The sequence below is a fragment of the Bos indicus genome, chromosome 11 (genome assembly GCF_029378745.1).
Source record: "Bos indicus isolate NIAB-ARS_2022 breed Sahiwal x Tharparkar chromosome 11, NIAB-ARS_B.indTharparkar_mat_pri_1.0, whole genome shotgun sequence".
Classification (NCBI taxonomy): domain Eukaryota; kingdom Metazoa; phylum Chordata; class Mammalia; order Artiodactyla; family Bovidae; genus Bos; species Bos indicus.
The window spans coordinates 46,657,616-46,672,730 of NC_091770.1; the positions used below are offsets into that span (position 1 = coordinate 46,657,616).

Below are 15,115 nucleotides of genomic sequence, written 5' to 3' on the forward strand. Positions count from 1 at the left end.
TACCCCTGTGGCCCCATTCCCCTCCTGCCCAGTCAACCCCGGCCTGGGGTGCCATGTGCTGACTCGTGGCTGATCGCCCTGCCCTCTCCCCAGGTCTGCTGACGGCCAGCCTTCTCTGAAGCCCTCCTGGTTGTCACAGCCCAGGCTGATAAAATCGCTGACGCAGATTGCCTGCCCAGCTGCGTTGTTGGCAAGGGCCCAGCCGCCTAGACGGTCACTGGCAGTGGTTCAGCCGGTGACTGGCATCGTCACCACTGTCCTGCTCAGATCTTAAAGGTACACGGGCTTGCCTCACTCCTGGCTCAGATGACACCTTGAGCTGAGAGGGATGAGCAGTAGAGAAAATCTTCAGCTGATTGATGTTGTTGGGTTATGGGATGGGGAAGACACTGAGACTGTGGTGTTGACAGAAGATAATTAACAGAGGTGCAGAGTTATTTTTTGGCTCCTGGAGACACTTTGGACATCTCTGCCAGTTTTTCATAGAAGCCAACCCCTGATAAGCCATTTCACCTGTCCCGAACACTGGGAATAAAACTTTGCTTGTAGCTTGCATTTCTCGGGCTGCATTTCTCATTGCATTTACTCAGTCTACCTTTATTAAGCATCTGTTAGAGGGGCACAATGGGAGATGCTGGAGGTAAAAAAGATGCCTTGAGATGCTGCCCTGTGCTCAAGAAATGTGCTGTATCTTGACATCTCTGTCCGCTAGGCAGTGACACTACCCCATGAGTTCTGGGGGGTGGCCCCTCCCACCCCGGACATGCAGAAGTCTGGGAGAGTGAAAATGAAGCGTGTCTGAGGGGCAGGGAAGAATTCATGGACCAGGTGAGGCTTGAGCTGAGTCATACTAGCCGAGCAGTACTTTTCCAGGCAGAGAAGTGGGAGGAAGGCATTCAGCGAGGAGGGCACACCGTGTGCCGGGGCAGAGAGGTGTGAACAAGAGGAGCGAGAGCATGGCAGGCACAGGGGTGGGGAGGCGTGAGTGGCGTGAGGCGGGGCTGGAGGTGCTGGTGGAGGTCATGCTGTAAAGGCTGGAGCTGCGACTTTATTGCTGTAGGACCTGACCCTGCTATCTGGGGGAGACACTGTGGCAGGGGGATGGCACGGTTGGTTGCATTGCTCTAAGCTCAGAGGCTACAAGTGAGGGAAGGCAGGGGGCTGGAAGGATGAGCAGGAAGATGCTGCTAGCGTCTGGTGAAATAATGCCCATGACGGCCTTGGAGCTGCTGGAAGCATGTGCCTGGGCCCATCAAGCAACTTCTAGTTGCTTCTAGAATTGCCAGTTGATTAGGGAGCTTTCAGAGACCATGTCTTGCTCTGCCCTCCTCCCTCCCTCCCAACTGTCTGCTCGCCTCCCGTGCCCAGCTGGCCCCTCACCTGCTCGCCTTTGGTGTGGCTGGGGGAGGCGTAGGCCTCCGGGTAGTGCTGCCGATCAAAGGGGCATTCAAGCGACTCGAGGTGGTGCTGGCTGAAGGTGTCCGTGCGGAGGTGTTTGCGGGGCCCGCTGCTGCTGCTCTGGGAGTCAATGCTCAGCCGGCAGCTGTCCTGGTCACCTGGCAGGCATCCCCCGGCAGGGAGAAAGCTTTCAGGGGGCTTGTCGACCCATTGCCCAGGCCAGAGTGGGGAAGCAGACTCAATTGGGAAGAGGGAAGAGCAAGACTTCCGGGTGGCTTAGAGACAATCCACAAAGTCCTGGGCCTAAGGGGGTCTCTGTCTCATCAGTAGTAGTAGTATTAGTCACTCAGTCATGTCTGACTCTTTGTGACACCATGGATTGTAGCCCACCAGGCTCCTCTGTTCATGGGATTCTCCAGGCAAAAATAATGAAGTGGGTAGCCGTGCCCTCCTCCAGGGGATCTTCCTGACCCAGGGATCAAACCTATGTCTCCTGCATTGCAGGCAGATTTTTTACCACCTGAGCCACCAGAGAAGCCCTGTCTTAGCAGTTGCCCTCCTGCACCCCCAACCTACCCTCTGGTCCCCCCAGCACTCACTGTCATCCATCTTCCTCTTGCTGTCGCTGCCAGGCTGGGCGATCCCCAGGAGCCCATTGATGGAATAAGTAGAACCCAGAGAGTCCGACTGTGGAGATTCTGGGGGCGTCACAGCTGAGCTGGGGACTGCAGTGGGGCAAGACAGAGGGTCAGGATGTGGGCCTGACACCCCTCAGAGCCCCTGACACCACCACAGAGGAGTGCCTACTGGTGCCAGGGTTCTGGCTTGTGTTGTTTCCAGCCCTAAACATTTCAGAGAATCTTCCCTGGGATTCCAGCCAGGTTTGGGCTCAGTTCGAACATATGGGTATGTCTGTGTGGACATGTTTGTGTGCAACTCTGTGTGTGTACATGGATGGGAGTGTGTATGCAAGGGGCTGAGTGTGACTGTGGGACCCTCGGCACTCACTCAGCGTGTGTCCTGGGCTCAGGGACTTGGTGGCCACGCAGCTGTCCATGGGAAGGTTGAATGGCTGCTGCACTTTAGTCCGGATGATTCTGTAAGGAAGAGAAGAAAAGCCCTTATAGCAGAAGGAGACAGGGCTTCCGGCTGCCCCAGCTCCATCCACCTTTTTGAGATCCCACTTGAGTATCTATAGACATTCAGCCCAAACTCAGCTCATTGTTCTTTTAGTTGCTAAATTGCAACTGACTCTTTGCAACCCCGTGGACTGTAGCCCACCAGGCTCCTCTGTCCATGGGATTTTCCAAGCAAGAATACTACAGTGAGTTGCCATTTCCTCCTCCAGGGAATCTTCCTGATGCAGGGATTGAACTTGAATCTCCTGCATTGCAGGTGGATTCTTTACCCACTGAGCCATCCGGAAAGCCCCAAACTCAACCTGTCCACACTCAAACCCACGACCTTACTCCTCACGCCTGGTCCTTCCCACTGTTCCCATTCCATGATTAGCACACCGGTCACTCAAGGCAGAAGTACAGGTGGGTCTCAGTATCTGCCTCCCTCCCTCCTCCATTGAGCCGTCATCAGGTTTGGTAGATTTGACCTCTTAACTCTCTTCAGCATTGATCCCTCTCTGCATCTCACTGCCACCACTAAACTCTACCTCCAGGGTCACTCACTGGCCCACTCGTATCTGCTCTTGACCCTTTCTAATCTTTTCTTTCTATTGCAGCCAGACTGGACTTTCTGAAATGCAAGTCAGTCTCATGGTTAACATCTCGTGCTAAGGTTCTTGCCACTGCTTATAGGTGAGAGGTAAGAATACGTAGCATGACCCCCGGCCTCTGAGGGGCAAACAGACTTTATTCACATCTCCACCTCAGTCTACCTTGTGCTCTCCCCTTCCCTTTACCTGCTGGCTTTCTTTTCAGCTTTTCTTTTCTTTTTGGCCATGCGGCTTGTGGGATCTTAGTTTCCCAACCAGGGATCCAACTCAGGCCCTCAGAAGTGAAAGTGCAGAGTCTTAACCACTGGACTGCCAGGGACTTCCCTCTTTCAGCTTCTCGTATAAGATCTTATTAGCCACAGGGCCCTTGCACATGCTCTCTCAAGCTCCTTTCACTCCCCCTTTCACCTAGGTAACTCTTATTTGTTACTTCTTACTTGGGACATCTTTTCATAACCTCCCTAAACCAAGCCACCTGACACCAGCTCAATACCCTCATATTTTTCTCCCTAGCCAGACTTAGAACTGCGTGGACATCAATTAGGACTTGGTTAGTGTCTGTTTTCCTACTGGACTGTAAGTACCACACAGACAAGACTTGTGCATCTCCATGGGGTACATGTGTGCTAAGTCATTTCAGTTGTGTCCAACTCTGCAACCCGACAGACTGTATGTTCCTCTGTCCATGGGAGTTCCAGGCAAGAACACTAGAGTGGGTTGCCATTTCCTACTCCAGCCTTAGGGCCTACACATGAGTAAAGTATGTGTGAATGAATGAGTGAGTGAATAACTGACTGAGGTGGTGACTGAATGACTAAACAAATGAGTGGATGCTTGAATGAGGTCCAGGTTAGGGGTCTTGTGTCTTATGCAGGAAAGGCTTGATTCAAGAAGTTTCTTTTATTGAATGAAAGAGGATGTGGTATGTGGGGAAGGAAACTGCGAGAGTACAGCCCTGGGGAGGGGGATACGTTGAGGTGGGAGTGGGGATGCTATAGAGGTATGGTACCTACCCTGGGCCCAGGGCACTTCCAGCCTGACTCTTCAGCATGCAGCCCCCTCCAAGGTTCTGTTCCACTCAAGTCAGGTCTCCATCACGATTCCCCCAAAGCCCAGGGACCCCAGTCCCCGGCTGCGGTGTCCGTCTCACCTGTTGATGGAGCTGACACTGGGCACAGTGTCGTTGTCACACACACCCTCAGCCAGGAGCCGGTCCCGGATCTCCCAGGCGAACATGGTTGGGTTCTGCCGCTTGTAGTCCCCGATCTTCTCCACCACCTTGGGGGTGGCCACCTTAGGCTTTGAGCCCCCTATCACTCCAGGCCGGATGCTGCCAGTCTCGTAGTACCTACTCCAATAGAGAACCCCAAAGAAGTACCCAGTAAGCAGGTGGGGATCTTTGGGCAGCAAATTAGCCAGAGGCTCTCGTTCCCCTCTGAGGCTGCTTGGGGAAGGGCCTGAGGGGGTGAATGGTGACCCCCAAGGGTGGTCTCTGGCACCATGTTCCTGTCACTGCCTGTTTCCCTTGCATGGGTAGGTTTATGCTGCTGCTGAACCAGAACGCTCTTCAAAAGGCCTCACCCTGGGATGCCTGGTTTCTCTCTTTCCTGTCATCCCTCTGCACCTGAACACCTTCAGGAAACACCTTATGGAGCACAAAAGATCCCCCTTCTAAGAAAGGACATTTTGAGTGTGCTCTGTGTGTACATACAGGCTCAAGGTGGTGGCCGTTTGCTCCATCCAGTTTTCCTTGGCTGAAGCATGACTGACTGTTCTCGACCATCCTGGTTCTACCCCTCCTTCCCCAGAAAGCCAGCTGGGGTCATTGGGCCTTCTGCCCTGACTTTCTGGTTTCACCTTTGTTCTCCATAAAACCCCTCCAACCCCCCTCCACCCCACCCACAGCCCCGGCCACTGGTTTTCCACCAGGTTACATGGTTCAGGTTGAAGCTGGTCCTCATGGACTCTGGAACGCCAGCCTGGCTTGGAGCCCTGGCCATGTCCAGCTCCCTAAGCTAAGCCAGCTCTCTCGGGGTCTCCCCACGCCCCATCCCCCATCCCCCAACCAGCTGCTTAGGCAGATCAGTGACCTGTGTCAGGATAGCCTACCTCTCCTCCTTGGGGAAACTCTGGTCTCTTCTGTTATGAAATAAAACCTCTTTAATATTCCCTTTTGGGTGTCACCATCCACTAGCACTCAGCCCCTCTTGGGGTGCTGCAACCCACCTGGGAAACCCCTCTCCTGACCCCAGGAGACCCGGGGACCACAATTTTCCCTGATGACTCCCACCAGGGAGGCAGGGCTTCCCACGTTTAATTATAGGCCTTGACCTCTTTGAACCAGAACTCCTCCTGAATCTCACTTATGGGTTGGGTAAGGGAGACACTGAACTGACACAAAGCCCAGAAAACCCTGCACATGGGCACTTCCACTGGAGTGGCCCTCCAGGCTGGACTATGCTTTGCTGCTCCTGGTCCCTCCTGAGCCTTTAAGTTAACAGTTCTTAACTCTGGCTGCAGAAAATTAGAATCTTAGGGCTTAACACTATACCCAAACTTGGGCTCATTCCCCTAAAGTTCTGCCTTAACTGGTGTGGGCCGGGGCTTAGACATCCATTTATTTTCTAAATTAAGATTCCCCAGGTGACTGTACTGTGCAGCCAGGGCTGTGAACTGCTGCTCCGGAGTTGGCGTTCGTAAGCGTCACCTAGTCATCTCCTAAAAATCACGGTGTCCGGATCTGGCTCCCAGAGAGGGTGCTGCAATGGGCCTGGTCTGGGCCTTAGGATCTGCATTTCATCAAAACACCCCAGTGCTTCTGTTGCAAGTGCTCTGGGAGTTACAGTTCGAGAAGCACAAACTCAGACATCCCTCATGCTGGAGCAAGACCTCAGGAGCCACCTCTGATTGCGTGTCCCCTCCCTGTTGTTGTTGCTGTTCAGTCGCTCAGTCGTGTCCGACTCTTTGCGACTCCAAGGACCGCGGCATGCTAGGCTTCCCTGTCCTTCACCACTCTCAGAGTTTGCTCAAACTCGTGTCCATCCCTTGGTCTCAGCAGGGGGAAAGCCTTTTGGGAAGATTCTTCTGCTTTAGGAACAAAGAAGCCTATAGAAACCAGGACATGGGGCAGAAGAGACCATGAGGGAGGGAGAAAGGAAAGGAAGGAGAAATGGATGAGGGAGGAAGGAAGAGCAGGAAACACACACAGACGAGCAGCAGATGGGCGAGGCCCGGAAGCCCTACCACATCCTGTTCAGATCCTGGAACCCAGGCCGGACACCGGAGTGGACCCAAGTCCCTGGGAGGGAAGGGGGTAGGGGTGAATTTTGTGCTTACCTGCCAAGGATCTTGCTGACACAGCCATGGCTGACACGGAGCTGGCGGGAGATGTCGCAAGGCCTCACGCCCTGGTGGGCTAGGTCCACGATGCGCTGACGCACCACTTCAGGCAGGGGTCTGCCATTCACAAAGGCCCCTCCCAGCTGGTTCAGCCCTCCGTGGCCTGAAAGACAGTAATCCGGGGGGACTGCTGTCAGGGCCACCAGGCAGAGAATCAGCCGGCATATGGGCCTTGGCTGTTGAGAGCCCCTAAACTTGAGCTCTGTTGGTCACATCCCCTGGGGATCCTGCTGTACCCCTCTGCTTCCCGCCTCTGAGTGGGGGCTAGCTCAGGGTGGCAGGGGCAGGGATGTATGATGCCACTGAGGGGCACATTCTGGGGACCTTTTGTGTCTGCTCAGCATTCTTTCATGGGCTTCCCAGAGGGCTCAACAGATAAAGAATCCACCTGCGATGACGATACACAGGAGACACAGGTTCAATCTCTGGATCAGGAAGATTCCCCTGGAAGAGGAAATGGCAACCCCCTCCAGTATTCTTGCCTGGAGAATTCCATGGACAGAGGAGCCTGGCAGGCTACAGTCCATGAAGTTGCAGAGTCAGACATGACAGAGTACATACACGGTCTCCTCTCAGACCCTCAGCACCTCACTCCAAATGACAATCCCACCATCTTCCTCTACCCTCTGGAAAGTATCTAAAGAGTTGAAGATTCAGGTTCTGTCTTCCTACTCTGACGCTGAGCTGTGTGATCTTGGGGAAATCTCCATGTTTTCTCTGCGTCTCTGTTCATCTCTAAAATGAGGGCATGGGACGAAGAAATCAGTGGTATTTAAGTTTCTTATTCTCATTCTTCTTTTGAACTATAGAGCTAGATTTCTTAAGCACAAAGACAATGAGAAACCCAGACTCAAAAGAATAAAAGCAGAGCTTCTCTGGTTGATCTAGGATAGAGCAGGCCTTGTCCTTGGGCTTCCAATTTGAGCTCTGTTCGGAGCACTGAGAGGCAGGCAGAGGCCTCACTGGCCCATGTTCTGGGGCTTCCAGGACTGACGTGCCAGGCAGTGGGCAGTGGTACAGAATGTGGACACACTGTGATGTGCGCCTGTCTCCTTAGGTGCCTTCCTGACTTGGCCTCTACCCTCCAGCCCCAGCCTGTGTTTCATTCTGAGCCCATCCACCTATTCTCAATGCATATTTATTGAGTACCTACTACGTGGCAGGCACTGTACCAGCCCTCCCAATGTTGAGTTGGATAAGGTAGATGTGATTCCTGTACTTGCCTCATGGGGTTCAAGTGAAGAGTTAGACCAGCTCGTGGCCATATGGCATGGCCACATCTGGGACATCAGAAGTGGACCTGAGCCAGGACTAGAATTTGGACATGAAAGGGGTTATGGGAACCCTTGGAGGGGACCAAGCCCAGGCTCAGGGGACCAGAGAAAGGTTCCTGGTATTGGTATTGGTTTAGTTGCTAAGTCCTGTCTGACTCTTGCAACCCCATGGACTATAGCCTGCCAGGATCCTCTGACCATGGGACTCTCCAGGCAAGAATACTGGAGTGGGTTGCCATTTCCTTCTCCAAGGGATCTTCCTGACCCAGGAATCGAACCCAGGTATCCTGCATTGCAGGCAGATTCTTTACTGACTGAGCTATGAGGGAAGCCCTATAAGAGTTCCTGGAGAAGTCTAAACTGAGGCTGAAGATAAAGAGGTGTCAGACTAGAGAAGGAGATGAGGAAGAAAACTGTTCCAGGTAGTGAGAACAGCATGTACAAAGGCTTATAGGTGAGAAGGCATCTGTTAGATTTATTAACATACTCAATTCTCTAAAATCCCTAGATTCTGGGTGGGCGAGCTTCAGGCCCGAGGTCTTCCTTTGGCCAAGGAGGAGACCAGGGCTTAGAGAGTTACAGTGAGCATTCATGTGACTGATGTGACTCAGCCTGCATGATGGGGGGTCAAGATCTAACCAGGAATAAATGCTCCTGTTGGGGCTGCTGGGAGAGCCCTGTTCTGTGGCCAGAACAGATCCTGGAAACTTGGCCTTGGCCCTACAGTCCCACGCTAGAGATGCCATGGTCCCAGCATGATGATGTGGTGATCTGGCTAGGATGGCAGAGCCCCGGGGTGGGAGTCAGGGGGAACAGGTGGGCGGGTGAGGAGGAAGAGCCATTGCCAGGCCTCCTGTGTCAGCCCGTTAAGGACAATTTATGGCTGAGGGCTGGACGTGCCTCTGCTAGGCACACTGTGCTCATTACTGCCCACTGACTTAGCACATTCAGAACTGCCTTGCAATGACCCCTCAGGGGCTCAAGCTGTCTTCAGCAGAGCGGTCAATGTCTGTTTTTTTTAAGAGGCTACAAGTGCCTCTGGCCTGGGCACTGAGTCAGGAGGAAAAGCCCGCTAGCCAAACACCTGGCAGGAAGGACGCTATGATCCATCTCCCTAGTGGAGGCCACTGGGTGACCTTGGACACTGCTTCCACCTAGAACTGCTTCCAGTTCTAGGCAACTTGCCCTAGCCAGTGTTTCCACCAGGGCCAGGAAGACATCCCAGTGCTCAGCAAAGGGGCCTGAGCCCGCTTTGGAGAGGGCTGACTTCTCACTGGCCACAGGCAGTCCTGGAGAGTGGCTCAGCCTTTCCACCCTCACTCCATTCCTGAGGCTTTTGGCTCTTCTGGGTCCAGACACTGAACACAAGGGGGCACCAGAGAGCCACCCAAAGGGACAAGACTTTGAGCAGCTCATCTTTGTCCCCATTTTCCAGAACTTAAGACTGCCAAGCCATCTAGGAGCTTAGGTGTCCATGCTAGGCCCACTACATCTGAAAGCTAGCGTTCCTACAGGTGGAAGTCTTCACCCCTAGAAAGGCAATTGGTTAAAAAAAATCAAAGGCTATTTTTTTGGTAGCATGAATTGGGAATTGTGCCTTAAAAACAAACCTATCCTGTTTCTCCGTTGAAGCTGTGGGGGATCACTGTCCTAAATCTTCCTGAAGGGCTTGTTGATCGATATCCTTAGAGACTCAAACTCTCTGGAACCCGCTGGAAGGGTTATTTACTAGATCAGCTGGCATCTGTGTGAAAGGGAAGATGTACTCATATCTCTGGCTCTTAAACTGTGAAGTCCCTGGTGATTTATTTCATTTTATTGACTTCTGAGTTCTTTATATTACCATGCAAAGGGTGTTGGGCTAGATTCCTGTGTTGACTCTGCCTATTTTAATTTCTTTTTTCAGTAGTTTCTTTTATTCTGAAAAATTGCTTGAATTCTTTTGAAATATTCTTTAAATTTCCTTCTGAAGAGTAGTTTCTTCCCCCCCCCAGTCTTATTATTATTAATTTGTTTATCCCTTCATGTATACAGTATTTTACCATCTAGTCATTTTTTAAATATAGTAGGTCCTTGTTTGTTACCTATTTTATTTATTTACTTTTTTGGCCACGCTGCATGGCACGTGGAATCTTAGTTCCCCAACCAGGAATCAAACCCACACCCCCTTCACTGGGAGCACAGAGTCTTAGTCACTGGCATACCAGAGAAGTCCCTAGTTACCTATTTTAGATATAGCAGTGTGTACATGTCAATCCTAAACTCCCAATCTATCCCTACCCCCTTACCTCCTTGGTAACCATAAGTTTTTTCTCTAAGCCTGTGAATCTGTATTTGCTTTGTAAATAAGTTCATTTGTATCAATTTTTTAGGTTCTGCATATAAGCAAAATCATATGATATTGTCTTTCTTGCCATATGTTTTTTATACATTTTTTAAGGGTTACGCTTCATTTACTGCCTGTTTTAATTTTATGATTTGAGAAAGTTGTGTTTTTTTTTTCAAGCATATTGTTTCTATCCACTTAAGAGCTAAACAAAACGTCCTGCAGTGTCTGATGCTGACTTCAGGTGATGGCTGGTAAAGAAAATTTCAGAGAAAGACTAACTGCATGTACACCCCCCACCTCAGCCCCATCTTCTTAGAATAATGGTTTTTATTGTTTGTATATTACAGTTTTCATCTCTTTTGATCTCAACACATATATACCAAGTGGGAATATGCTTAGTCTTGAAGTCTTGTCTGACTCTTTGTGACCCTATGGACTGTAACACACCAGACTCCTCTGTCCATGGAATTTTCCAGGCAAGAATACTGGAGTCTGTTGCCATTTCCTCCTCCAGGGAGTCTTCCTGACCCAGAGATGGAAACTGTGTCCCTTGTGTCTCCTGCATTGGCAGGTGAATTCTTTACCCACTGAGCCACCTGGGAAGCCCATATATACCAAGTAGTGAGTATAAATCAGAACACTGGGAAAGTCACCTTGAACAAGACAGGAAAGCTGGCCCTCGAGGAACTTACAATCTTTGGAGAGATGCAGTCAGATAAATTGAACTTCCCTGGTGGCTCAGATAGTAAAGAATCTGCCTGCAATGCAGGAGACCTGGGTTCAATCCCTGGGTAGGGAAGATCCCCTGGAGAAGGGAATGGCTAGCCACTCCAGTACTCTTCCCTGGAAAATCCCATGGACAGAGGAGCCTGGTGGCTACAGTCCATGGGGTGGTAAAGAGTCGGACACAACTGAGCGACTAACACACATGCAATCAGATAAATTTGGAAGCATCATGTTAAGAGAGAGGTTTTTAGGAAGAGGTAAGTCAGATGCCAGAGGAGCCCTAAGTGGTCAGAGGGAAGCTGTAGCACAGAATGACTGGGAGGTAACCAAGAGAAGAAGCTTCCATAGGAAGAAAATCCACACACAAGGCTTTGGTGCTGTCAAGACATGGAAAAACATTTACTATAGCTGTCGGAGAGGCAGGGTGGAGGGTGTGGAAAGAGCCTGCTGGCTGCAAATGGAGACAGGCCTTATGGTTTGAGGTTTGGAGCCGAGTCCTGGTCACCCAAAGGCTTTTGTCCCTCCTGTGTCCGGTGTGGGGGAGTGGACGCCTTTGGGCGAGTCACCACCAGACTAGCAGCCTAGAGGTGGGCGCATCCTTCCTTCCTGCCCCAGGGCTACCCATCATTGCTGACCACCTGTCCATGTGGTTGTGGACCAGGTGGGCTCTCAGGCCGGAAGCCAGGAATGAGTAGGAGCCCCTGGTTGGGCGGGGGTGGGAGGTGGGGAAGGTATGACCCAGGAAGAGGTTTGAGGCTTCCTGAACAAAGGCCCTTTGTTGGTCTGGAGGTCGTGGGGGTGGAGGAAGAAGATAAGACAGCCTGGCTGGACATAAGTGGGTTCTGACTGTGAGATCCTCAGAAAAAGGGATGCCAACTTGCCTGGGGACAGAGAACTCTGAGCCTATAGTGAGGGGACAGAGCTCTACAAAGTTCTGGGTGAAGCCTGTGGTCCAGAAATGTATATTTGGAAAAGTGACCATTTGGAGAGATCTGAGGACTTTCTTTTGTCATTCTTCACTCCTTAACAGGGCTCTGAGGAGTAAGGATGGTAGGAGGAAAAGAGAAGGGGCTTCCCAGGTGGCACTAGTGGTAAAGATTCCACTTGTCAATGCAGGAGACACAAGGGACATGGGTTCCATCCCTGGGTCAGGAAGATCCCCTGGAGTAGAAAATGGCAACCCACTCCAGTATTCTTGCCTGAAAAATTCCACGGACAGAGGAACCTGGCAGGTTACAGTTCATGGGGTTGCAAAGAGTCACACATGCATGAGGACAAGAGAAAAGTCATTGCCCCATATTTCTGTTACATGCACAGATACTCAGACCCTTGAGATGTAGGATAATTTCCCTGTGCCCCACAATCTTTTTTCAATTTTGATTTAATTTTTCTTGGCCACGCCACATGCACAGAATGTGGGTTCTTAGTTCCCAGACCAGGGATTGAACCCATTCCACTGGAGTGGAAGCGCAGTTTTAACCACTGGACCGCCAGGGAAGTCCCTGAGCCCCATAGCCCAAGTCTTAGTCACAGCACTTCTTGCACTGGACAGTACCTTGATCTGTTTAGATTCTTTTATGAGCTTTCAAGGGCAGGAATCCTGTCTCTGTCTACCTAGCACCTGTTACAAAAGTTTAATTAACACTTTGGTAAATACACGTGGCAGAAAAATGCTTTACAAATGTGTGGGGGGCTGTTGTGATGGTTGGTGAGTGAGTCTTACATTCCCCACCGTAAGACCCCCAAGTCCCATGGTTGGGTACTTTCCCCGCTTTATGTTCTATTTAATTTCTCACATTGCTGCCTAGCCCGAAAGCGAGAATGGTTCGATGTATTGCGCTGTGAAAATTTCCACTTGACTATCTGGAGATTTTTGTTTCAGCCTAAAAGAACTGTCAAGATGAGCATATGAGCCTTGGAAGGACTACAGTGGAGGGTGCATCGGCTGCTTTTGGGTGTCCTGTAAGTCTTGCTGTACCCACCTGTCCTCCCCAAGGCACGGGTCCCCAACCTCTAGGATCTAATGAGTGATGATCTGAGGTGGAGTTGATGCGACAATAATAGAAATAAAGTGCACAATGAATGTAATGCACTTGAATCATCCCAAGACCACCCCCTTACCCTCCACTCTGTAGTTTAATTGTCTTCCAGGAAGCAGGTCCCTGGTGCCAAAGAGGTTGCAGACCATAGCCTCAAGCATGGTGGCCATGCTAGAGTTACCCAGTCTCTGACCATCTCAGCCGCATGATGTTGTCTCCCCAGCACACTCACCTGCGGGCCTGTTCCTGCTGTAACCTCGCAGCTGTTCCCTTAGGCTCCATGCCTTTCTGGCACAGAAAGGAGTAAAGACCAGGACCTCTGCCTCAAATCACTGCCAAGGGAGACGCTCCAGGGCCGTGGAGACCTGGTGTTCCAACCTCTTGTCCCACCTTCCACCCTAAGTCTACATACTGAGTCCCTCCGGTATCTATGAGGTTTAGGTTACCTGAGCACATTAGGCCCTTGGACTACAACAAGGGGCCGGTATGCTGAGAAGCAGCAGTGTGCATCTGGTTTTACCCTGGACTTGCTGCGTGACCTTGGTCTCTGTGCCTTGCACTCCTTCTCCCAAGGGTGACCAGAGAAGAGAGACAGTAGGTTGGTAAGGCTGCTGCTTGTTCCTCTCATCCGTCTCTCACTGGTTCCTTCCACCTGTGCCACAACTCTGTCCGTCAGCCTCCTATGTCTTTGTCTTTATATTAATTGTGCGTTCTTAGTTGCTCAGTGGTGTCTGACTCTTTGCAACCCCATGGACTATAGCCTGCCAGATTCTTCTGTCCATGGGAATTCTCCAGGCAAGAATTCTGGAATGGATTGCCATGCTCTCCTCCAGAGGATCTTCACAACCCAGGAATCGAACCCAGGTCTCCTGCATTGCAGGCAGATTCTTTACTGTCTGAGCCACCAGGGGAGCCCAGGGAAGAAGTAACTAACTTTATATTACGTCTCCCTTTTTTTTTTTTTTAACCAGGCCCATCCCTTGGACCTGCAAACAACTAAATTCATCTATGCTGCCTCCCCAGCGTCTGCTTACAAAACAAAACCAAACCTCCCCTCGACTAGGAAACCTCTCTTTCTTATTGATGTCAACCAGATTTCTCAACAAGTGGTCATACTTGGCTGTTCCTATGTCCTTCCCTTCATCCCTTGCTATTCAGGGATCACACCGTGATATGCCTTATCCTTAGCAGGTGCTCAGATGCTAGGAAGTTGGTGGATGGTGGGTGCTGAGTTATCCCTCTTAAAGAGTCTTCTATGACAAGGCTTGGCACTTGGTCCCGGTTCCTTGTGTTTCTCTTTAATGGGGTTCTCTTCCCTGCTTTGTTCTATGTTACCTACTTTTTTTCAGGCTTCACTGAGGTCTCAGTGATGCCTCACTGTACACCATCATCCTTGGTGATCCCACCCTCTCTCCTTTTACCTTATAACCCTGTACTGATGGAATCCAGGCATCCAGCTATCTTCAGTCCAGATCTCTCCCCCATTAAAAAAAAATAATTTTTAAAATTTATTTTTGACCACACTGGGTCTTCGTTGTGCTGTGTGGGCTTTTCCTTAGCTGCAGCGAGCAGGAGCTACTCTCTGGTTGCTGTGAAAGGACTCATTGCAGTGGCTTCTCTTGTGGCAGAGCTCGGGCTCTTGGGCATGTGGGCTTCTGTGGTTGTGGCTTCTGGACTCTAGAGCGCAGGCTCAGTAGTTGTGGCTCACAGACTTAGTTGCTCCACAGCATGTGGGATCTTCCCAGATCAGAGATCAAACCCATGTCTCCTGCATTGGCAGGCTGATTCTTTACCACTGAGCCACCAGGGAAGTCCTTCCCCCATGTTTATATTCAAATTGCTATCAGAAATTTCTGGGTGACAGAGGCACCTCCTCTAAGACTGTCTGGGTTGGTCACATTACCACCCGCCATGCAAGCATAAAACCTGACCTTCAGCTTCATCAGAGGCTAGCTTCTACCATACTGTCTGCATTACACGCTCAGAGACCTTGTATGTGACCTTGGAGCTCAGTGTGTCCTCCTGTCTTGGGGCCTTTGCACACGATATTCCCTCTCCCTGGCTTCTTCTTTTTTTAAAAATATGTATTTCTTTATTTTGTTGTGTCTGATCTTAGTTGCATCATGCAGGATCTTTTATTGAGATGTGTGGACTCTCTAGTTGTGGCTCAAAGGCTCCAGAGTGGTAGGCTCAGTAGTTATGTCCATGGGCTTTCTTGCTC

At 50.8% G+C, this 15,115-nt stretch overlaps 1 protein-coding gene across 8 annotated transcripts in view; it reads right to left on the reverse strand.

Annotated features, from left to right (window-relative positions):
- The window catches only part of PAX8 (paired box 8), a 65,219-nt gene that overhangs the window by 21,401 nt on the left and 28,703 nt on the right, over nt 1-15,115 (reverse strand). For 5 of the 8 annotated variants that reach the window (XM_019970268.2, XM_019970265.2, XM_019970263.2 and 2 more), the window contains exons 3-7: nt 6,464-6,629; nt 4,278-4,478; nt 2,407-2,495; nt 1,998-2,123; nt 1,381-1,556 (exon numbers count right to left, since the gene is read on the reverse strand). In XM_019970268.2, the coding sequence (XP_019825827.2) occupies nt 1,381-1,556; nt 1,998-2,123; nt 2,407-2,495; nt 4,278-4,478; nt 6,464-6,629 (758 nt within the window). The remainder of the gene's footprint in view (nt 1-1,380; nt 1,557-1,997; nt 2,124-2,406; nt 2,496-4,277; nt 4,479-6,463; nt 6,630-15,115) is intronic. The other 3 variants (XM_019970269.2, XM_019970264.2, XM_019970267.2) reach the window with 1 other exon arrangement.